At 44.3% G+C, this 25,156-nt stretch overlaps 1 protein-coding gene across 1 annotated transcript; it reads right to left on the bottom strand.

Annotated features, from left to right (window-relative positions):
- Window positions 1-2,832: 2,832 nt before the first annotated feature.
- LOC127688496 (F-box/WD repeat-containing protein 15-like) lies at window positions 2,833-25,156 on the bottom strand. The gene is made up of 10 exons (XM_052187179.1): window positions 25,067-25,156; window positions 22,621-22,658; window positions 22,270-22,433; window positions 21,052-21,170; window positions 17,026-17,235; window positions 14,910-15,068; window positions 13,836-14,046; window positions 12,965-13,143; window positions 12,547-12,671; window positions 2,833-2,944 (listed from the first exon to the last, which is right to left on the bottom strand). The coding sequence occupies exons 1-10, from the start codon at window positions 25,154-25,156 to the stop codon at window positions 2,833-2,835; spliced, it is 1,407 nt and encodes a 468-aa protein (XP_052043139.1).

Raw genomic sequence — 25,156 nt, 5'->3', positions numbered from 1 at the left:
TCCAGAACCTGAACACGCGGGACATCAGGCTCACCTCAAGCTCCCTCACCCACTGAGTCAACTGGTTGGCACAGCTTTTGTTTTTATAATCTTGCATCAAAATTATCTTGTTCACACTTTGGTCTTCCTTCTCCTTGAGCTTCATATGGTCTGTGAATTCTATTTTGGGTATTATATGCTTTTAGGCTAATACTCCACTTATCGGCGAGTGCATACCATGTATGTTCTTTTGTAATTGGGCTACCTCACTCAGGGTAATATTTTCCAGTTCCATCCACTTGCCTAAGAATTTCAAGAATTCATTACTTTTAATAGCTGAGTAGTACTCCATTGTGTAAATGTACCACATTTCCTTTCTTAGAATGGTGATCAAAATACCCATGGCTCATAGCCAACCAAAGGATTGAGCATAGGGTCCCCAATGGAAGAGCCAGAGATAGGACCAAAGGATCTGAAGAGGTTTGCAGCCCCATAGGAGGAACAACATTATGAACCACCCAGTACCCAGAGAGCTCCCAGGGACTAATCCACTCACCAAAGAGTACACATGGAGGGACCGATGGTTCTAGCTACGTATGTAGAAGAGGATGGCCTTGTCAGACATCAATGAAAGGAGAGGTCATTGGTCCTGTGAAAGCTCAATGCCCCAGTATAGGGGAATGAGAAGCCAGGAAAGGGGTGGGGTGGGGTTGCTGAGCAGGGGGATGGGGGATGGGTGAGTGGGTTTCAGAGGGGAACAAGGGATGGGGATAACATTTGAAATGTAAATATAGCAACTATCTAATAAAAATATTATCTTCTTCATAAAACTTCCCCAAATTAATCTGTGACAACACGTAGGATGCTAGGACCTCAGCTGACAGGAAGCCCAGTGCCAAGCATGGGCAGTACTTCCATTTGGACCTTCTGGAAAGTCTTTTCTGGTTTTGTTCTGTCTCAGAGACAACCATCACCCTCATCCTTCTCCAGTGGACACAGACCCTTCCGTTTATCTCCAAGAGCATTACTTTTCTGAGGGTCTGGAATCTGATTTCTAATAGTTCTCCAATTTTGTAGTAACACTGAAATTCATTACGAAATTCCTTAAAATTCTATGAAGGCATTCTCTCTGTTTTGCCTGCTTTTTTCAGTTCATAATATTTTCACTCCCCAACTCAGAAAATTCTCTTTTTAGCCATATAGCCTTATTTACAAACACACAGTCTAAGCTACCTTGAACTCCCTGTGATCAGGCTCAGCCTCCTGAGTTCTGGGACTCCAGGCATTTATGACCCTTACTAGATAACCAAGGAACTTGTCGTGTATGGATGTATCTATGTAGGTATGTGTATGTAATACTTTTTGCCTGAATTTGTACCAGAAGTCAAAAAAACTATTTGTTTTGCCTGAATGTGTACCAGAAGCATGCAGTGTCCTCAGAGGCCAGCAGAGGGCATTAAATCCCTGGAACTGGATTGTCAGCTGTGAACTGCCCTGTGGGTACTGGGAATTGAACCTGGGTCATGTGGAGGAGCAGCTCTGGTCTTAAGTGGCAAGCCTTGTCTCTAGTCCTTGGTTTTAGTTCTTGGTGAGGCAGTGTCCTGTAACCCAGGTTAGCCTTGAACTCACCATATGGTGGAGGATTCCTTTGCTTTTGCCTCTCAATTGCCTTATCTATGGGATTTCTTTCTTTGCATGTTTCTGTGTGGTTTGCATGTGTGTGCATGTGTGGTAATCTGAACGAGAATGGCTCCCATAAGCTTGTCCCCTGGTTGGTGGAACTATTTTGGAAGGATCAGGAGGTGTGGCTCTGTTGGAGGGGTTGTGTCACTGTGGACAGGCTTTGAGGGTTAAAAAGATTTGTTATGACTATGGTTTCTCTTTGCTTCCTGTTTGCAGATGGAGAAGTGCATGCTCCAGGGTTCCTGCCGCCATGCCTTTGCTCCACCCTATTGACTCTAATCCTTTTAAACCATGAGCTCAATAAACATTAATTTTCCATTTTAAGCTTTTTCAGGGCAGGATTACTCTATGTATATACATGCACATGGCCCTGACCGTCCTGGAACTCTTTGTAAACCAGGCTGGCCTTGAACTCACTTCTGGCTGACTCTGTCTCTCAAGGGCTCTCTGTCTCTCCAAGTGTGCTCTTACACCACCTGGCTTTTAATAATTTTTTTCTGTTTTCTTTTAAAAAAAATTATGTTGCTATTTTGTCCCGATGTATGTGTGTGAAGGGTACCATATCCCTGGACCTGGAGTTATAGACAGTTGTTACCTGCTATCTGTATGCTAGCAAATGAACCCAGGTCCTCTAAAAGAGCAGCCAGTGGTCTTGAATGTTGACCATCTCTCCAACCCCTATGCCCTTGATTTAAAAAGTGTTTTGAGAAAAAAAAAGTCAAGAATTCAAAAGAGAAAGTGAGGAGAGGTATATGGAAAAGTTTAATGGAGGAAGGGGAAAGGGATAATTATAGTCTCAAAGAAGGTTTTTTTTTTTAATTTGCCACATGTCTTCTCTCCTGATAAGTTGCCCACGTGGCCTGGTCATGTGATTCAACCCTATAGCAAGGAAATGACAGATATCACAGCCAAATTGGTTGTATATTTAGCCACGGGTTTTGTTTCAGAGATAGGGTCTCATGATGTAGCACTTGTTGGCCTCAAATTGGCTGTGTAGACCAGGATGGACTCAGAACTCAGATCTTCCCACCTGCTTCTGCCTTCCCGGCGTCAGGATTAAACATGTGAACCACCACATGGACCTCTTCACTTCTTAGCAACCCTGAAATCACCACCCTGGGCTTGCAAATAGACATTTATTATCATTGAGAAAGAGGACACACAACACACTCAGTTTTCAAGTTCAGATTTCAAGGTATATGCCATGAGAATGCAGGGGGCGGGACTATTTCTCATCACTCGAATGATGCTCACGTCGTCACATAGCGTTTTGAAAAGGAGGCTGCCAAAGGGAAAACACCAAGATATCAGTACTCAAATGGGAGTGAGGTTTATCAACTGATGATTAAAGGACTGTCTTTACACCACAGTCCTGAATCTGTTTAAAACTTTTAAACACTTATTTGTCAGTGGCTGGAGAGATGGTTCAGTGGTTTAGAGCATTGACAGCTCTTCCAGAGGTCCTGAGTTCAATTCCTAGCAACTATATGTTGGCTCACAACCATCTGTAATGCAAACCGATGCCCTCTTCTCGTGTGTCTGAGGACATCTACCATGTCCATATATATAAGATAAAGAAATAAAAAATACTAGTTTGTTGTATATGTGTATGTGTATGGGTGCCATCAAGCATGTATGTATCTCTGTGTGGGGATGTGCCTGTGTATACCTGAGTGGGTATGTAATTGGGTCAGACTTGGTGGCAGTTGCCTAAAGTGCTGAGCCAGCTCAGGTTAATTTTGAGTAACTGTGCACATTGGCAAAGGAAGACTGTCATTCATAGCATGAGTTCCAATCCCAGCCTTCTGCAGTAGACCTCTGCCACATTTCTCAATTCTCAGTTGGTCAGTACATTACCTAAGAACAGAGAGAGCAGCCGGGTGTGAGGCCACATACCTATAAATCACTTCAACTCAGGAGGCTGAGGCCAGAGAACTGACAGAGTTTGAGGCAGTTTAAGGTTAGTCTAGGCTAGATAGTGAGCCCTTGTCTCAGAAAAATCCAAAGATGTTAATGTATAAATTTATTTTAAAATTGAGTTTTATTCCCTTAGCCAAACTTGGTCCACTCAGAGTGAATACAGCAATGCATCCCCTCCCCACTAGGGGGCGTGGAGATGGTGGGGCACATGTCAATCATTCTGTTCTTTCCCACTGAAGGAAACCTCTACCAGATCACTCAGGGGCTCATAAGTGTCCGGCCTGTCCCAGGCAAGTACACAGCCTCCTGCCTGTGGCGGTGCAGACTCTGGACAAAACCTGTCAGCCATACCCATATTCTCCTTTGCACTGAGGTGGTGAAAATGGCACTCCTATGTCCCTCCACCTGGCATGTTGACAACACATCAAAACTCCCTAAAATTGGGGGGTAAAGTTCATTATCAGAGTTCATCCTTTACATGTGAAAGACCAGGGTTTTACTCTCCCAGCACAAGAAAGTCAAAATACCTTCCCTAAATTGGTAAGTCTACTGGATAGTCTATAGGATCAAGGCCAAACATACTAAGATCCAACACTTTATACTAGATTCACCAAGATTGAGTTTCTAATTATCAAACAAAAGACTTGAAATCAGAGGGACATTACACATGATCATCTATAGAATGACAGACCCCAATGGCAATAGATCTTTCATCACACCAGAGAGGCCAGGAGGACATGGTAGAGCCCTTTCCAAATCCTGAAGGAGAAGAAACTAATACCTATAAAAATAACCGAGACTGAGTGAGAGGGGAAAGGTTCTGGAATTCAAGGCAAGCCTTGGATATATAAAGTTTTAGGCTAGCCTTAACTACATAGCAAGTTTGAGGTCAGTCTGGGGGTATACAAGTTGTCTCAAAACCACAACATACATGCATGTATTCAAATAAACACACACACACACACACACACTTTACATATCCAAGGCCTTCTTAACCAAAAAAACAAACAAAAAAAATGAAGCTATCACTGTATGAGATTTTAAATTCTGTCACAGCAAGATCTTGTGCTCCAAGCAGGATGAAGGACACTTCCATCAAACAGATGCATCAGAACCTAGGAGAAGAACCTGCAGTTTTATCGCTTAATTTTTTTTTAAGGGCAAGGAATTGGCTCTCCAATAAATGTTGTCAGGATGATTCAAAAGCCAGCATATTCTTATACCTCCCTCTACTAAACAATTCAATATTCAACTCATAACACACGGAAGGAAAGACTAGATCTGAGACAGGAAAATGACTAAAAGAGAATGTGTAGAAAAAGCTCCATGACTCGTGTCTAGGCAGGAGTTCTTGGCTAGGAATTCCCAAGTACCAGCAACCTAAGCAACAAGGAACAAATGGGACTTAAACTGCAAACTCTCTCCACAGCATAGTGGAGGAAACAAACAAAACACAAAAACCAACAAATGAATAACAAAAACAAAGACACAAAAACAAGAGAACAAAGAGAACCCTGACAGTGTGTGGGAAAAAAATTGAAATAAGGTTTCATTCAATGCCCAGATTAGCATTGAATTTGAATGTAGCATAGGTTAGACTCAAACTCTAAGTAGTTCTTCTGCCTTAGTTTCCTAAATGCTAGAACTATAGCTTTATGCATCTATGTTGAGAGGGAGAAATATCTTTAAGTCATACATATAACTTACATTGGTAAATTGTCACATGCTGTGGACCCTTGTTGTAAAGGGACTCTGGGCAAACACCTTTAGTCCCTGCAGTTTGGAGGCACAGACAGGTGGATCTCAAGGTGGAGTTCAAGGCCAGCCTGATTCTAAGACTGCTGAGGCTACACAGAGAAATCCTCTAAGAGGGGGGACTCGTTTTTTCTTTCTTTCGTTCTTTCATTCTTTCTTTCTCTCTCTCTTTTTTTGAAGACAGGGTCATGGTGTCTTGGTAAATGTCAATCAACATTTGCTTCAGTAGCCCGGGTGCAGGGTTTGGGGTCTGTGCCACCACACAATGATCACGGAAAATAACTGGGATGAAGGCAAGTAAAACTCCAAGGAAGGGTGGCAGCAGCAGCTGTGGTGGTGGCGGCAGCAGCTCGTCCAGTGGAAGGGCCACCATCAGTGGAACCAAGGCGACAGGGTCCTGGCAGGCCCTGTGCCTGCTACAACTGACCGTCGCTGGCCAGCCCAGCTGCAAACGGTGGAGTTACAGCACTTTTCACCGCACTGAAGCCACATCAGAACTCTGCCTCCCCCTAGTCAGTTACGAGACACAGGTGTTGGACTGCACCCAGTCCCTGGGCTGTCCAGTGGGCCATCTGTGTGCCAACCCAGCGAGGAGGCTGTCAGCCCGGCAGGCTATCCTGGGACTTGCAGAGGGCTTGGGCAGCACCATCTTGGCTACCTGACAGAACCAGTTAGCAGTCATAGCCCGAGGCAAACATTGCTCAGGCCTAAGCCTGTCAGGCTTTTGCCTAGACTCAGGGCCCGAACAGCTAGGCTGGCCTTGTGTGCACCAACCCAATTGGGGGATCGGCTGCCCGGCAGAGTGATCAGCACTCAGAAAAGGTCCCCGCAGCATACACCATCAGCACTCCCTGAAGGAATAAACAGGCATCACCTGGTTCACAGAGACAATCTGGGGCAAGGCACACTAGGGCTCCAAGGGCACCCAAGAGGAGAGCAGCACATCAGCAATCTGAGACAGGGGAAACCCAGCCATCCAGTGTTGCAAACATAGCCCTACAGCCTCACAGGAGACTCAAACACCAGCCAGAGACAAGACCAACTAACACCAGAGATAACAAGATGGCAAAGGCAAACGTAGGAATGCTACCAACAGAAATCTAGGCAATATGGCAGCATCTGAACCAAACTCTCCAACAACAGCAAGTCCTGGATACCCAACACACCAGAAAAACAAGATTTGGATTTAAAATCACTGGTTATGATGCTGCTAGAGGAACACAAAAAGGACATAAATGAATCTCTTAAATAAATACAGGGGAACATGAATAAGCTAGAAACCCGTATAATGGAACACAAAAAAATCACTTAAAGAAATTCTAGAGAATAAGGCTCAAGAGATAGAAACCAATAAAAAAGAAATGCAAAAAAAAAAAAAACTTAAAGAAATGTAGGAGAACTTGAGTCAACAAGCAGAAGTCATGAAAGAGGAAACGCAAAAATCTCTTAAAGAACTAAAGGAAAATACAAACAAATGAAGGAACTGAGCAAAACCATCCTGGATCTAAAAACAGAAGTAGAAACAACTAAGAAAGCACAAAGGGAGACAACTTTGGAGATAGAAAACCTTGGGAAGAAATCAGGGGCCATAGATGCAAATATCAACAACAGAATACAAGAGATGAAAGAATGAATCTCAGATGCCAACGATACCATAGAAACCATTGACTCAACAGTCAAAAAAATGCAAAATGCAAAAAGTTTGTAACCCAGAACATCCAGGAAATCCAGGACACAATGAGAAGACCAAACCTAAGGATTATAGGTATAGATGAGAGTGAAGATTTACAGCTGAAAGGGCCAGCAAATATCTTCAACAAAATTATGGAAGAAAACTTCCCTAACCTAGAAAGATGCCCGTGAATATACAAGAAGCCTACAGAACTCCAAACAGACTGGACCTGAGCAGAAATACTTCCCATTACATAATAATCAAAACCCCAAATGTACTAAACAAAGAAAGAATATTAAAGGTAATAAGAGAAAAAGGCCAAGTAACATATAAAGGAAGACCGATCAGAATCACACCAGACTTCTCACCAGAGACCATGAAAGTTAGAAGATCCTGTGTGGATCTCATGCAGAATCTAAGAGAACACAAATGTCAGCCAAGATTACTATACCCAGCGAAACTCTCAATCATCATAGATGGAGAAACCAAGATATTCCATGACAAAACCAAATTTACACAATATCTTTCCACAAACCCAGCCCTACAAAGAATAACAGGAGGAAAACTCCAATACAAGGAGGGAAACTACACCCTGGAAAAAGCAAAATAGTAACCTTCTTTCATCGAACCCAAAAGAAGATAACCACTCAAATATAAAAATAACAACAAAAATGACAGGAAGTAATAATCACTATTCCTTAATATCTCTTAACATCAATGGACTCAATTCCCCAATAAAAAGACATAGACTAACAGACTGGATAAGGAAACAGGCCCCTACATTTTGCTGCATACAGGAAACACACCTCAGTGTCAAAGACAAAAACTACCTTAGAGTAAACGGATAGAAGACAATTTTACAAGCCAATGGTCTTAGGAAACGAGCCGGAGTAGCCATTCTAATATCAGATAAAATTGACTTTCAACCTAAAGTCATCAAATGAGACATGGAAGGACACTTCTTACTGGTCAAAGGAAAAATCCACCAAGAAGAACTCTCAATTCTGAACATCTACGCGCCAAATGCAAGGGCACCCTCATTCGTAAAAGAAACTTTACTAATGCTCAAAGCACACATTGCACCTAACAATAATTGTGGGTCACTTCAACACTCCACTATCCTCAGTGGACCGATCAGGAAAACAGAAACTAAATAGGGACACAGTAAAACTAATTGAAGCTTTGGACCAATTGGATTTGACTGATATTTATAGAACATTTCACCCTAAAGCAAAAGAATATACCTTTTTCTCAGCACCTCATGGTACCTTCTCCAAAACCGACCATATAATTGGCCACAAGACAGACCTCAAAAAATATAAGATCGAACTAATCCCATGCCTCCTATCAGATCACTATGGAGTAAGAGTGGTCTTCAATAGCAACAAAAACAACAGAAAGCCCACAAACACATGGAGGCTGAACAATGCTCTACTCAATGACACCTTGGCCAAAGAAGAAATAAAGAAATCAGAGACTTTTTAGAATTTAATGAAAATGAAGGCACAACATACCCAAATCTTTGGGACACAATGAAAGCAGTGCTAAGAGGGAAACTCATAGCCCTGAGTGCCTCCAAAAAGAAACAGGAGAGAGCATACAATAGCAGCTTAATGGCACACGTGAAAGCTCTGGAACAAAAAGAATCTAATTCACTCAGGAGGAGTAGAAGACAGGAAATCATCAAACTCAGGGCTGAAATCAATCAAGTAGAAACAAAGAACCATACAAAGAATCAACAAATCCAGGAGCTGGTTCTTTGAGAAAATCAACGAGAGATAAACCCTTAGCCAGACTGACCAAAGGGCACAGAGAAAGTATCCAAATTAACAAAATTAGAAATTAAAAGGGGGATATAACAACAGAAACAGAAGAAATCCAAAAAATCATCAGATCCTACTATAAAAGCCTATACTCAACACAACTGGAGAATCTGGAGGAAATTGACAATTTCCTAGACAGATACCAAATACCAAAATTAAATCAGGACCAAATAGATCATCTAAACAGTCTCATAACCCCTAAAGAAATAGAAGGGGTCATAGAAAGTCTTCCAACCAAAAAAAAAGCACAGGACCAGATGGTTTCAGTGCAGAATTCTATCAGACCTTCAAAGAAGACCTAACACCAATACTCTTCAAATTATTCCACAAATAGAAACAGAAGGAACACTACCCAACTCCTTCTATGAAGCCACAATTACGCTGATACCAAAACCACACAAAGATCCAACAAAGAGAACTTCAGACCAATTTCCCTTATGAACATCTATGCTAAAATACTCAATAAAATCCTTGCCCACTGAATCCAAGAACACATCAAAACGATCATCCACCATGATCGAGTAGGCTTCATCCCAGGGATGCAGGGATGATTCAATATATGGAAATCCATCAATGCAATCCACTACATAAACAAACTCAAAGAAAAAAACCACATGGTCATTTCATTGAATGCTTAAAAAGCATTTGATAAAATTTAGCATCCTTTCATGCTTAAAGTCTTGGAAAGAACAGGAATTCAATGCCCGTACCTAAACATAGTAAAAGCAATATACAGAAAACCGGTAGCCAACATCAAACTTGAGAGAAACTTGAAGCAATCCCACTAAAATCAGGGACTAGGCAAGGCTGCTACCTCTCTCCTTATCTTTTCAATATTGTATTTGAGGTACTAGCTCAGGCAATTAGACAACATAAGGATGTCAAAGGGATACAAATTGGAAAGGAAGAAGTCAAACTATCACTATTTGCAAATGATATGATTGATAGTCTACCTAAATGACCCAAAAAACTCCACTAGAGAACTCCTACAGCTGATAAATAGCTTCAGCAAAGTGGCAGGTTAGAAAAGCAACTCAAGCAAATCAGTAGCCTTCCTATACTCAAAGGATAAGCAGGCTGAGAAAGAAATTAGGGAAATTATACCCTTCACAATAGCCACAAACAGTATAAAGTACCTTGGTGTGACTCTGACCAAACAAGTGAAAGATCTGTATGACAAGAACTTCAAGACTCTGAAGAAGGAAATGGAAGAAGACCTCAGAAAATGGAAAAATCTCCCATGCTCATGGATTGGCAGGATTAATATAGTTAAAATGGCCATTTTGCCAAAAGCAATATACAGATTCAATGCAATACCCATCAAAATCCCAACTCACTTCCTCATAGAGTTAGAAAGAGTAATTCTCAAATTCATCTGGAATAACAAAAACCCAGGATAGCTATAACTATTCTCAACAACAAAAGAAATTCTGGGGCAATCAGTATCCCAGACCTCAAGCAATACTACAGAACAATAGTGTTAAAAACTACATGGTATTAGTACAGTGACAGGCAGGAGGATCAATGGAATAGGATTGAAGATCCAGAAATGAACCCACAACTATGGCCACTTGATCCTCGACAAAGGAGCTTAAAACATCCAGTGGAAAAAAGATAGCCTTTTCAACAAATGGTGCTGGTTCAACTGAAGGTCAGCATGCAGAGGAATGCAAATTGATCCATCCTTATCTCCTTGTACTAAGCTCAACTCCAAATGGATCAAGGACGTCCACATAAAGCCAGATACTCTGAAGCTAATAGAAAAGAAACTGGGGAAGACCCTTGAGGACATCAGTACAGGGGGAAAGTTCCTGAACAGAACACCAATAGCGTATGCTCTAAGATCAAGAATAGACAAATGGGACCTCATAAAATTACAAAGTTTCTGTAAGGCAAAGGACACCATCAAAAGGACAAATCAGCAACCGACAAATTGGGAAAAGATCTTCACCAACCCTACATCAGATAGAGGGCTAAAATCCAATATATACAAAGAACTCAAGAAGTTAGGCCTCAGAAAGCCAAATAACCCTATTAAAAAATGGGGTACAGAGTTAAACAAAGAATTCTCACCCAAAGAATTTCGGATGGCTGAGAAGCATCTTAAAAAATGCTCAACTTCATTAATCATTAGGGAAATGCAAATCAAAACAACCCTGAGATTTCACCTTACACCAGTCAGAATACCTAAGATTAAAAACTCAGGAGACAGCAGGTGTTGGCAAGGATGTGGAGAAAGAGGAACACTCCTCCATTGCTGGTGGGGTTGCAAATTGGTACAACCACTCTGGAAATCAGTCTGGCGGTTCCTCAGAAAACTGGGCATGTCACTTCCGGAGGATCCTGCTATACCACTCCTGGGCATATACCCAGAGGATTCCCTAACAGGTAATAAGGATACATGCTCCACTATGTTCATAGCAGCCCTATTTATAATAGCCAGAACCTGGAAAGGACCCAGGTATCTCTCAACGGAAGAATGGATACAAAAAAATGTGGTATATATACACAATGGAGTACTATTCAGCCATTAGAAACAATGAATTCATGAAATTCTTAGACAAAAGGATGGAGCTGGAGAAGATCATACTAAGTGAGGTAACCCAGTCTTAAAATATTAATCACGGTATACACTCACTAATAAGTGGATATTAGCCTAGAAATTGGAATACCCAAAACATAATCCACACATCAAATGATGTACAAGAAGAATGGAGGAGTGGCCTGGTTCTGGAAAGACTCAATGTAGCAGTAGAAGGCAAAACCAGAACAGGGAAGTGGGAAGTGGGAAGTGGTGGATGGGAGAACAGGAGGAAGGAAGAGGACTTATGGGACTTTCGGGGAGTGGGGGGCCAGAAAAGGGGAAATAATTTGAAATGTAAATAAAAATATATTGAATAAAATATATTTTAAAAAAACTCCAAGGAAAATTAGCCAAATGGAGATAATGACAGCTCACTGATGAAGCAACCAAGTGGGGGCTGCACTCAGGGGAACCCATCCTGCCATTAAAGACAAGCTATGAGGACACAGTCCCCCCACTTCTACTGTGGGCCTGAGACAGTTGATTTAACTATATGCGCTGAGATCCAAAATATTAACAATTCTTTCTTTTCCTTCCCTTCATTCCTAATACATAATCTCTCTATATAGCCCTGGCTGTGCTGGGACTCACTCTGTAGTCCAGGCTGGCCTAGAACTGTCAAGATAGACACTTGACTCTGCCTCCTGAGTACTGGAATTAAGGTGGGTGTTATGCTTGGCCAATTTCTAGTTTGTTTGTTTGTGATGATTTTGCAATGAACCCAAATGGCTGCCAAACTTCCTAAACAGTAGAAGTTGACCTTGAACTTCTGGGTCCTCCTGTTTCTACTTCTTAAATATTACACAGACACAGCACAGTGTGTGTTCTGTGTGATGCTGGAGATCATAAATTTAGTCATGTCTTTTTATAGAAAGTTCGTTTCTCTTTTAAAAATGCATTTTTACATAGAACTTTTTAATATGTTAACCTTTAATTTAGATGCATTGGTGTGAAGGAGTCAGATTCCCTGGAACTGGAGTCACAGAAAGTTGTGAGTCACCACGTGGATGCTGGGGATTGAACCCAAGTCCTCTGGAAGAGCAGCCAGTGCTCCTAACTGCTGGGCCATCTCTCCAGCCCAGAAATGTCTGAAAATTAATGTCCAGTTTAACTCAAGAAGCAGAGCTCACCTTTGCTGTGTCAGAGATTTCCTCTTTGGTAACCGATAACACCTCCTGAGCTGCGGGGTTCTTTCCTCCCACATGTACACATCCAAAGAGCCATCATGAAGGGTGACAATGACATGAACGGGGTCCTGCAAAGAACACCCAGCTGTGAGCAGGCTGGAGTCAATGTCAGATCAAAAGACAGGGAGAGGACCTAGGAGATGGCTCATCAGGTAGAGGCACCTGCTGAGCGAGCCTGGTGCTCTGAGCCCATGTGAAGGTGGAAAGAGAGAGACTAATGCCAGGAAGTCGGCCTCTGGCCTCTGCAAGTGCTCTCCCAAGTACAAGTGCACATATGTGCACGGCAACTGTATGAATTTTAAAAATATGTAAATCTATTTTTTAAAAAAACACCATTGGAGGAGAAACATTCCAAACATACCACCCTTAGCATCAAGATCTCTTCTGGGCTGTACGGAAATGTCTGCAGACGAAGACCGTTCATGTTGAAGAGCAGGAGAGAGGACGGAGTTGAACAAACAATCACGTCCTTATCACTGACTCCCATCCATTTTGGGCTCTCCTGATATTCTGACAATGAGAATCTTGCAATCAAATGTCCTGTTCCAAACACACACAAAATACAGAGGCAGTTTTTTCAATCATTTAAGCAAGAGCAAAATCCTTAATGCTTAGTTCCAAGTAAATCCCTACTTCCATAGCATGCTAGTCTCAGAGACAATGAACACAGTCCACTGGTCTGACAAGTCCAGGTCCTTGGCCATGAGGAGGCAGGCTATGACACAGGGACAGTGTGGACAGTCAAAAGCTCAAACATTGGAAAGACAGCTGTACTGGGAAAGGACAGTTGAGCCCAGTCCCTAGTACAAGACAGAAATGGAAACATGTCTGCCCAAGAGAACTGTAGTTCCCTAGTGCAGTGACCATCAAACAGACCCAAGTTCACATCTGGCCAAGGAGCCTCCTGCTCCCTTTACAGAAACATCATGTGCAGCAACATCGTGTGGAGATCCACAATCCCAGCACAGACCAGGGGATCTCCGAGGTTGAGGCCAGGCCTGGTCTACAGAGCAAGTTCCAGTTAGCCATGGCTACACAGAGAAACCCTGTCTTCAAGCCTGAAAATACAAAACAATGACAAGCATTTATATGAGCACTTGCAGGAGACAATGGAGGAATCAGGATTTCCTTTTTGTTTGTGAGACAGTAACTTTTACAAAGCTCTCCTGACTCAGTCTCCCAATTTTGGGCATATACCATTGTATCTGGCTTGAGAATTTTCTGAGGTTTACCTTTAACAATTGTTTCCGTCCCAATCTTTTCCAGCTTCATATCAAATGTGACAAATTTTGTGTTTACTGGGGGGGCACTCATGGACATCAGGGTTATCCTGTCTTCCCTTCTTGGGGTCCAGAAAGCTCTCTCACAAAATGAAAATTCAAGATTGGTAGACACAGGAGCAGAGAATTCTGATGTCCTCAGTAAGCTGCTCATGTAAAACACCTGCAGAGAGGATTGCCCAGTGGAATCAATGAAGAGTAACACCTCTTTCGCCTGGCATATGCGCACTCCAGTCAAGGGGCTTCAAAAACAACCCTGGAGTTGCCACATCTGTTCCTCACCCAGGACAGGGCAGAGCAGCCATTGCTCCAGCTCAGGGTCAGAATAACTCACAGTCTTCCTGCCCCTCCCATCATATTCAGAGACAGAATGGAGTCTCTGATCCAAGGTCAAAGGGCGCCTTGTCATCCTACTGCAATGGACACATCAGGCAGAGCTTGGTTAAGTACATTTTCCCTGTGCAGAGGACTACTCCTGGGCTGTTCTATACTTTTTAAATGAGTTATTGAGACTGTCACACTGTAACCCAGGCTGTTTTGAAGGTATATCAATGTATAGAATCAAATAAATATGCTTAGGCCCTGAGTAGTACTTGGCCTCTGAGTGGACCATCTCTCTCACAGTACCTAAGAACCATGCACCTGAGAGCTGGCAGCTAAGAGAGAAGGCAGTATGGTATGGTAGCACTTATGTGAAATTCATCAGCCACAGGTCAGTGTGTGAACCAGTGATAAAAAAAAAATGCTTTTAGTTTGGGGGCCAATGTAAGTTTCTGGGGACTGTTATTTCATCTACCTTTGGCCATTGGCTTAGCCACATGTCAAGGACACTTCACTGATAGACCTTTGCCATTGTAACTGGTCACGTGACTCCTTCCAAGCACATTATTCTTCCCTGACGTCTGTAGGATGACTTTCCTTATGATAGGGCTTAGGAGAGGGGGAGGGGTCTGCCTGGACCTCCCTGAGGGCTGGACCTTCCCACTGTCTCCCACCTTCACCCTGGAGTTGCTAGAGCAGACCTACCTTTGGCAAGATTTGTGGATGTTTCCTAATCAGAAAGACCCATTTCTTCTGAGGAGAGCAGTAGATTTCATCAATACCGTACGGGAATACCTTGACTCTGGAAATGATGTGCAAGTCAGGGATCCTAAAGTTGTAGAGTCTACCCAAGGTATCACCTGCCTGAAATCAGAGCATCAGGACCCTGTCAGTAAGAAAATGTTATACATGAAAGAAGCAGTGTTACCTGCTCTGAGATACACCACTGTGACATTATCTTTAAGTCCAGTAAGGAGATCCAAAGCTCTGACCAACCTGCCTCACAGAGGGTCTGTGCTGATCCCATGAAATAAGACAATCTAGACCTGGGAAAGATGACTCAGTGGGTAACTGTGCAGAGAGAGAGAGAGGGGGGGGGGCAGGGGACAGAGACAGAGACAGAGACCCAACAGGTAGAGAGTCAGAGACAGGCAGAGTTGATACATATATATATACATGCAGGCAAAATATTCACACACAAAATAATTTTTTTACTTTTGGGTTTTTTCAGATGGGATTTCTCTGTGTATCCCTGGCTATCCCAGAACTCACTCTGTAGACCAGGCTGGTCTCAAACTCAAGAGATTCACCTGCCTCTGTGCCATACACCACCATACCCTGCAGAATATTTTTAAAGAAACATTTGTAGGACATGGTAGCATATATCTTTTCCCCCAAATACTCCATCATGCTTTGATCGTCTTCATTTTTTATTTTGTTTGTTTACATTTATTTTTTAAGAAGTACACACCATAAATTATAATTTTGCCCTTCCCCATAACATCCCAGCTTACCTCCTCGTTTCCTACCTCTGAGCTTTTAAGATTAAAGAAAGAAGCCATGGTTTGAGGCTCACCTTTGCAGGTGAGCTGGGCTCTCTTTCCACTCCTCCGGCAGGAAGTCTCAAAATTAAAATCTAAACTAAAATTCACTCTTCAGGAATTTTTTTAAACTTTTCCAGTATGTGAGGTTTTTTCCTCCCCTTCTTCTTTTTTATTAGATATTTGCTTTATTTACATTTCAGATGGTAACCCCTTTTGCCATTTCCCCTCTGAAAACCCCATATCCCCTCTCCCTCTCCCCCTGCAGACAACCCTACCCCACCACCACTTTCCTGACCTGGAATTCCCCTGTTCTTGGGCATAAAGCATTCACAGGACCAATGGACACACTTCTCATTGATATCTGAAAAGGCCATCCTCTGCTATATATGGAGTTGGAGCCCTGGGTCCCTCCATGTGTACTCTTTGGTTAGTGGTTTAGTCCCTGGGAGCTCTAGGAGTATGGTTTGGTATATATTATTATTGATCCTATGGGGCTGCAAAACTCTTCAGCTCCTAGGATCCTTTCTCTGGCACTTCTATTGGGGACTTTATGCTCAGTCCATTGGTTGGCTGTGAGCCAAGGGTATTTTGATCCCCCTTCTAAGAAGGACCAAAGTATCCACAATATGGTATTCCTTCTTCTTGAGCTTCATGTGGTCTGGGAATTGTATCTTGGGTACTCCAAGCTTTTGCTCAAGAAGATGTAAAATCACTTAGAAAAATTGTCTGTATGTGCATGTGTTATATGTATTTTTATACTTGTGTATGCAGACTACATACCTGGGCATACATGAAAACCAGAGAATGATGCCAGGTATCCTGTTAGAATGTTCTTCTCCTGATTTCCTGACAGAGTCTCTTATTGAACCTGGAGCTAGGCTGGCTTGGCCAGCAGCCGTCTAGTCCCAGTGACCCTTGTGTTTCCATCCCCAACAGCACTGGGGTTACAGGTACATTTAGCCTCATCCCATTTATATGTGAGTGTCAGGGGTTTGAACTCAGGTCTTCATGCTTACACAGTCAAGACTGCTACCCACTGAGACATCTCTCCCCATATTCAGGAAAGAATCTTAAAATGATGCTTTTAAGAGAATGACTTAAAGAAATATACATGGAATAGATCAAAGGCTAAGGGATGGCCATGTTTATGGTTTACTGTGATTGACTCTCAGGGTTTGCAGTGACCCCAAGAAGGCAAGTTGAGATGTGAAGCTAAAAAGACCTGAAATTGCTAAGGGTTTGGTCTGTGTGACTACTACAATTTGGGGGTCACTTACCAAGACAATCGGGCCATCCTTAGTATAGGCAGCTTTCAGTAATTGACAGCGAGAGAACAGGTTGTTTGTAGCCAGAGGTTCCCTGCTTTTACAGTCCCACAGTTTGATAGTTGATTCTACATCTACAGTGACAGCCATGTGCATCTCAGGGAGGGTGGTCAACCACTTGATAACAGCAGGATGTCCTGGGCTTTCCCAGGTCATAATGCCCTGGGGAACAAGAGAATCATCATGTCTGAGCACCTCTAGTGCAACTGGTTTCCCCCACCAGCTTTATTTGGAAGCCTCGCCCAGACTGGAAACACTTCTCACTTGCAAGGAAAGAGTATGAACACTCTAAGTATTCCCCACTGGACATGGTAGCACATGCCTAGAATCCCAGCCCAGGGAGGCAGAGGCAGGAAGGTCACTAGCAGCTTCAGGCCAGTCTGCTCTACAATGTCAAGTTACAAGATAGCTGGGACTACATTACAAGAGTATCTGAAAAAAGAAAAGAAACATAGGACTAGAGAGATGACTCAGCAGTTAAGACAGCCAGCTGTCCTTAATATAGGGGTATTGGTTCTATTCCCAGCACAAACATGGCAGCTCACAACTGTTTGTAATTGCAGTTTCAGGGGATCTGACACCCTCTCATGGACATACATGCACCCAGAGTACCTATTTACATAAAAATAAAACAAAACACAAAGAAGAAAATCAAACATCTAAATTATTTGGGGCAGGAGTAGACAGTAAAACAGGACACATGCATTATGCTCAGAGGTGAGCACACACTCACTGTACTGACCAGAAAGAAGAACATGGCTGCCAAGATGGCTCAGCAGGGAAGGGCACCCGCCACAGAACCTCATGACAGGAGGTCAATCCCCAGGACCACATGGAAGGGGAGAAGCACCTCCCACAAACATGGATGAAGAACAATCATCGGCCTTGTGCTCAGAGCGAGTTCACCGTTTACTGACAGTGCAAGCAGGGAGGTCTACATAGGTCGAGGTCAGCTAGGACTACAGGGGAAGACCTTCTTACAGACAAACAAAACCACCCAAACTCAAGCATGGATTAATGTCTACTCAATTAAGTTCCCTTACCTTTTAAAATAATAAACAGTTGAGAGAACAGAGGTTAATCAAGAAACATACATTGAGGTGTCCAGCATTCCCCCCATTCTTTCTTATTGTGGCGCAGCATGTGGCCATCTCACAAGACAGGATACACAAGAGAAAAAACTCTTGCATAAAGCAGCAGGGACTGCACAGTGGGAATCTGACGTCATGAGGCTGAGACAAGCCCTGAGTACTGTCCTCAAGAACCACAGGCATGGCCAGCCCTGTGTTCTTTCCCGTGGGTAATAGGGTCTCCACCATCCCTCTCCCAGGGCATCACATGGGCCCCTAGCACTCACAAACCCATCAAGAACAGAGACTCTACCACACAGTTGTGCTGCTGCCAGGTCATGCAATGCTGCCACAGCCCTACCCTGTTTTCTCTCCTAAGACACACACAGCCCAGGAAGGTCCCAGGAGAACTATGCTCAATGCAAGACACACCCTGTTCTGTTTAGCACCTGGGGTGAGGTACCCCCAAATCCTGGTAGACACAATCAAAGAAAGAATCATGTGGAGAACAGCTGTGTCCATTGCTCAACACCCCAAGAGAGCACAGCTCCACTGTGCGGCCCAGTCAAGGAGTGGGTGTCCATTCTCCTAGTGCCACAGACAATGAGAGGGCAGGGCCAGCTCCTGACCACCACAGGTGATGAATTGAGGGAGGGCATCACCCCCCCACCATCCATGCCAGCGGATGGCCTCTTAGCACATCTGCAGAGTATTTCCCTAATTCATCATCAGTGTGGGAGGACTCAGCCCACTATAGGAGGTGCTACTGCCAGGCTGGGGTCCTGGGTGCTATGAGGAAGCTAACTGAGCAAGCCATGGAGAGCGAGCCAGAGAGAGTGACCAACCCTCCATGGCCCCTGCTACAGTTTCTGCCTCAGCCTCCTCTGGTGGACTGTAACCTGTGAGTCCTTTCCTCCAGGTTACTTTTTGGCCACAGCCTTTTAACACTACAAAGGAAGCACACAAACACACAAACTTGTAGCCAACCTATATTATGTGGTAAATGTCAGCTCTCAAGACTCTCCAAATATCCAGAAATGAGATCAAGCTGGATGATGGGATTTCTGACAGATAAATAAAAGTCATTATTCCTCAGGAACTTCTGAAAGCAGGTCCCATCTGCCAAACAGTATTTTTAGCCATGTTTTTGCTATTGTCATAATGTTACACAGTACTCTATTTACTAGATACATTCTAGAACAAATAAACAAACACAGATTGTCTAACTCAGATATACTTAATAGATATTGGCTTTCAATTTTGTCAGATATCTGCTAAATGCAATGTTAAGGGTTTTAGCTTACTATAATAGACAGAGACTCCTGAATCCTCATAGTAAACCCCACCCACACCCTCTAGATCTGAGTGATATGGGCACAGTGACACGACTGCCTAGATTGTGGTGTGATAACCACTGAGAGTCCCTGGTCCATTGCCTTGTTTGCTGCCAGGGCTTGGACAAAACTGGACAAACAGAGGATACCAGGGAGTTAAATGTCTCATATTGCCTAAGACAAGTGACTCATTTTTCCCATGTTCCTCCTTCACAGGAAAAAGCTTCTCATCCTCTGGGTCTGATGACCCGACATCCTCTGTCCCAGTGGAGATGGCATTGTCCACTGAGGTCCCACCAGATGGATGACACTATTGTCTCCAAGGGAAACAATGGAGATGACAAGGTAGCTGGAGCTGTGGCCCTTAGGAGCCTAGACCCGTCTCACCCACCACAAAACATTCTTACACTCCAACATCATCACTTCCTTAACATCCTTCTCATAAATGACACTAACCTGTCATTTCTTTTGTCTTCTGCTTCAGACCCTGACATTGTCCTAACTCCTTAGTGTCACATAACCTGGACACATTAAAGATTGTTGGCTATGTGTACCCCCAGGAACTAACTCACAGCTGCCACTTACAGCTTCTCCAATGGCTCTGTCAAGAAACCTTAATCACCTTTCACCAGCTGCCCTGACTCTGGTGCTGCCACGATGCCATATCTTTTGTCTATCATGCTTATCTATAGTTGACATGAAAAAGAAAAGAGTGCTCTACCTATATGGCAATAAACAAAGTGTAGAAGGACCAGGAAAGCTGTCCCACTCACAGCAGCCTCGAACGCAATCTTGAAGGGGCCTGGTGGACATGGTACAGGCTTATGATCCCAGCAGGCAGAGGTTGCAAGATCTCACAGTTCAAGCCCAGCCAGGTCTACAGAGCAAGTTTGCTCCAAGGGTCTTACACAATGAAACTCTGTTTCAAACAAAAGCAAACAAACAACAAACAAACAAACAAATCCTGGAGTAAGGGGCAGGAGTGATGGTTCATCAGTTCAGAGCAATTAGTGCTCTTGCAGAGGACCCTAGTTGGGTTCCCAAAGCCTACACAACACCTCACAGCCTCTGGCCTCTGGCAGCCGGAACTACCACAGGCACACACACATATAAAATAAAAAATATATCTTAAAAAAGAATATCTAGGAGTGAATCTGACCTTGTATGAGAACAATTTCTATGATGGAAACTGAAACATTGACTGGCCCTGCAGAGATAGCTTAGCGGAGGACCTGAGTTCAGAGCCCACAGCTTACAATCATTTGCAACTATAATTTTTAGGGCACCTGACACCCTCTTGTGACCACCACAGGCAGCAGACACGCATGCATTACACCCCATTAAATTCTCTTTACAATTAAATCTGCAAAAAATGTAACAAGAGGGAAATATCAGGTGTGGTGGTGCAAACCTTTGATCCGAGCCCATGGGAAATCAAGATAGGTGGATCGATACAGGGACTTCCAGGACAGCCAGCACTGTACATGGTATCCTGTCTCATCATGACCCATAACACTAAGATGAAATCAGAATTCACATCCAGGGAACTTTTGCTACTCATCAGCCAGACTCACCTCATGAATATCCCAGGTGGAAATCCTGTTCATGGAAGTCACCATACAGACAATGGACTTGGCATTTCTGTTTCTTGTTAAGCCACACCCTGAGATATAACATGCATATGCCCGAACTCCTGCAAAGACAAAAAATCCAACAATATGCGGACACAAGACAGTTGGGGTGTGACTCAAACCAAAGTAGCTATGTTTCCTTTCCCTCTGCCATGTTGAAGTCTTGGATAAAAGCTGTGGAAAGGATGAAGTGAGAGGCAGCCAAGCAAGCTGCAGGTTGGTCATTTGTTCAGAGACATTTCCTCTTTAATCTGTTTCTATAGATTCAAAATGGGGGCTGGGGCTGTAACTCAGTGGGTAGGGTGCTTGGCTCTCTTCCTAGAGGCCTATGGACTGTGACCCGGTACTCATTTGAAGGCAGAGGGATCCAAAGTTCAGGTCATTGAGTTTGCTACATGAAGGGTTGAGGTCAGCCTGTGGTACATGAGATCCTGACTTAGAAAGAAAGAAAGAAAGAAAGAAAGAAAGAAAGAAAGAAAGAAAGAAAGAAAGAAAGAAAGAAAGAAAGAAAGAACAAAGAAACAAACAAATAAAGGATCAAAGAATGAAACAAAGAAAGAAACCAGAAAGGAAAAAGAAACAAAAGAAAAAACCACCTGTAAAGATGTACCAGTCCCAGAGAAGAAAAGCAACAGATCATGAGTTTGAGGCCAGCCTAGTCTACAGATCAAGTTCCAGGCTAGCCATGGCTATTAAGTGAGGCCTTATCTCAAAACAAACAGAAAAGATAACAGATTCCACCAAGTTGTCTTCTGACACACACATATGTACACACACACACTGTGCCATGTACACACATCACATATATTCATACTAAAATCAATAAATGTAAAAAATTAAAAGTATTTCTCCATAACTTAACTATTATGAGGAAGTTTTTTTGAGAAAAATAAATACTAAAGCCAATTTAGTAATTTCCCCATTAAATTCTCTTTACACACTGGGAAGGGTTCGAACTTTCAGGGAAAGGGAGGGATAGGGAAGGTTTTACAATGTTGAGCAACAACTCAGCAGATCACAGATTGGTTCCATGGCTAGGCTAGCACAGCAGCCCCATCCTGTTAAGCTACAATCCCCTGCCTGTTATTAAATGAGAATGTAGGACTGCACAGAATGGGAAAAAACAAGTGGGCATCTCTTCTAGTGTACCCAAGCCCATACCATACTCTGCAGGAATTTCCTTGTAAGTGAAATCTTCTGGCTTTGCCCGGGACTTAGTGTGTTCTTGCCATGTTCGGTAAACATAGAACTGCTTCCATGTCTCTGTGCCCAGGAGGTGTGGGTTGACCTTGTCACAGAAGAGCCATCTCTTCTGACAGAACTTCCTGCAATGCACAGTTGCAATTCCATCAGGCTGAACCCAGTCACCCCACATTAGAGACAAGTTTACAGTGCTTTATTCACTAACCATCCTCCCACAGCAGAGGTCTAGGTCCAGAATCAGAAGTCCTCTTCTTCCCTTCCTGCCCCATCTTGTCCCCTCTTCCCATCCCACCCTACCCCTCTCCTTACCTCCACAGGACATCACTGCTTGCCACTGCATTCCAGGTCTATGGGAGAGAAAAGAATCTTTAAACCAACACCTGCCTCCCTCTCCTGCTCTCAATTTGTTCTGTGCTGGGCCTACACAGGTTAACCAAACAGAGTCTTGGCTCTCCAGGCCCAGCCAGCCTGGAGAGACCTACCCCAGAAAACACAAGACACCTTGTGAGGGCTCAGAGGAAGGAGGGCCAACCTCCGAAGGTCTGACATGGAGTCTCAAGGATGACATGTGTCAGCAGCACATCTCCACAGGGCAGCTGGTTCTTTTCCTTTAGCAGAATTTTGTTACCACTGTTACTGTTCTGAGATAGGGTGTCTAGAAGCCTGGGCTGGGATTAAATTCATGTGATTGAGTCTGATCCACACTCCTGATCATCTGGTTTCCACTTCCTAAGTGCTTCAATTGCAGGTGTGAGTCACCACTCCTGCCTCATTGAACCGGATTTGAGGTCTTCAGAATGGTTAAAGCTGACCCATGAGCCCTAGGTATATCTGTTTGCTATTCTGTAGACTGGTGCTCCTGTTGATCAAGAGAAGCAGCTGAGTTCTCAAAACACTAATGTGTCAGAGCTGAGTAGACAGATCTAAATAAGGTAAGTTTAAGGAAAGAGGGAAGGAGGGAAAAGGGGGAAGGAGGGAAAAGGGGGAAGGAGGGAAAAGGGGAAAAGGGGAAAAGGGGAAAAAGGGGAAAAGGGGAAAAGGGGAAAAAGGGGAAAAGGGGGAAAAGGGGGGAAAGGGGGGGAAAGGAAAGGGGGGAAAAGGAGAAGGGGGGAAAAAGGGGAAAGGGGGGAAAAAGGGGAAAGGGGGGGAAAAGGGGAAAGGGGGAAAAAGGGGGAAAGGGGGAAAAAGGGGGAAAGGGGGAAAAAGGGGGAAAGGGGGAAAAAGAAGGGAAAGGGGGAAAAAGGGGGGAAAGGGGGGAAAAGGGGGGAAAAAGGGGGGAAAGGGGGAAAAAGGGGGAAGGGGGGAAAAGGGGGGAAAGGGGAAAAAGGGGGAAAAGGGGGGAAAAGAGGGAGAAAGGGGGAAAAAGGGGGAAAAAGAGGGAAAAAGGGGGAAAGGGGGGGAAAGGGGAGGAAAGGGGGAAAAGGGGGAAAGGGGGGAAAAGAGGGAAAGGGGGAAAGGGGGGGAAAGGGGGAAAAAGGGGAAAAAGGGGAAAAAGGGGAAAAAAGGGGAAAAAAGGGGAAAAAAGGGGGGGAAAAGGGGAAAAAAAGGGGAAAAAAAGGGGAAAAAGGGGGAAAAAGGGGAAAAAAGGGGAAAAGGGGGGGAAAGGGGGGGAAAGGGGGGGAAAAGGGGGAAAAAGGGGGAAAAAGGGGGAAAAAGAGGGGAAAAAAGGGGGGAAAGTGGGAAAAAGGGGGAAAAAGGAGGGAAAAAGGGGGGGAAAGGGGGGGAAAGGGGGGAAAAAGGTGGGAAAAGGGGGGAAATGGGGGGGAAAGGGGGGAAAGGGGGAAAAGGGGGGGAAAAGGGGGAAAAGGAGGAAAAAGGGGGGAAAGGGGGGGAAGGGGGAAAAGGGTTGAAAAGGGGGGAAAAGGGGAGGGAAAGGGGGAAAAGGGGAGGGAAAGGGGGAAAAAGGGAGAAAAGGGGGAAAAAGGGGGAAAGGGGGGAAAAGGGGGGGAAAAGGGGGGAAAAGGGGGGGAAAAGGGGGGGAAAAGGGGGGAAAAGGGGGGAAAAGGGGGGAAAAGGGGGGAAAAAGGGGGAAAAAAGGGGGGAAAAGGGGGGAAAGGGGGAAAGGGGGAGGAAAAGGGGGGGGAAAATGGGGGGAAAATGGGGGGAAAGGGGGGAAAGGGGGGAAAAGGGGGGGAAAAGGAGGGGAAAGGGGGGAATGGGGGGAAAGGGGGGAAAGGGGAAAAGGGGGGAAAGGGGGGGAAAGGGGGAAAGGGGAAAGGGGGGAATGGGGGAAAGGGGGGAAATGGGGGGGAAAGGGGGGTAATGGGGGGATAGGGGGGAAAGGGGGAAAGGGGACAAAGGGGGAAGGGGGGGGGGAAGGGGGGAAAGGGGGGAAAGGGGGAAAGGGGGAAAAAGGGGGGGAAAGGGGGACAATAAGGGGGGAAGGGGGGAAAGGGGGGAAGGGGGGGAAAGGGGGAATGGGGGGAAAGGGGGGGAAAGGGGGAAAGGGGATAGGGGGAAGGGGAAAGGGGAAAGGGGAAAGGGGAAGGGGAGGGGAAAGGGGAAGGGGAAAGGGGAAAGGGGAAGGAGGGGAAAGGGGAAGGGGGTTGGGGAAAGGGGAAGGGGAAAGGGGAAAGGGGATGAAGGGGAAAGAGGAAGAGGAGTGGAAAGAGGAAAGAGGAAAGGAAAGGAAGAAGGCCATGCTCTGTGAGTGTGATGCTGGGGTAGCTGAGACTCCATGTTGAGCAGGAAAGGTCAAAGCGGCCTTATGTAGGATGCACCCCATGGAGGACTCAGCCCAAAAGTTTTTTTTTACCTTGTTCACTTGGGCAACTTGTAGCAAACTGAAGGCATCCAGATAGGAGAGGATTTCCATCATCGGCACACTGGGCAAATGGATCTCCAT

The sequence above is a fragment of the Apodemus sylvaticus genome, chromosome 7 (genome assembly GCF_947179515.1).
Source record: "Apodemus sylvaticus chromosome 7, mApoSyl1.1, whole genome shotgun sequence".
In the NCBI taxonomy this organism is placed as follows: Eukaryota; Metazoa; Chordata; class Mammalia; order Rodentia; family Muridae; genus Apodemus; species Apodemus sylvaticus.
The sequence above is the reverse complement of the archived record's forward strand: the minus strand, read 5'-3'. Positions and strand labels throughout refer to the sequence as shown.

What these genes read in the sequence shown, in the direction of transcription:
- LOC127688496 (XM_052187179.1), bottom strand. Translation starts at nt 25,156, where the DNA reads ATGGAGATCCATTTGCCCAGTGTGCCGATGATGGAAATCCTCTCCTAT. An exon ending in AGCAGTGATGTCCTGTGGAG is followed by an intron (nt 22,434 to 22,620) that starts GTAAGGAGAGGG and finishes TGTGCATTGCAG; the next exon opens with GAAGTTCTGTCAGAAGAGAT. An exon ending in AGGATGGCCCGATTGTCTTG is followed by an intron (nt 15,069 to 17,025) that starts GTAAGTGACCCC and finishes CTCTGATTTCAG; the next exon opens with GCAGGTGATACCTTGGGTAG.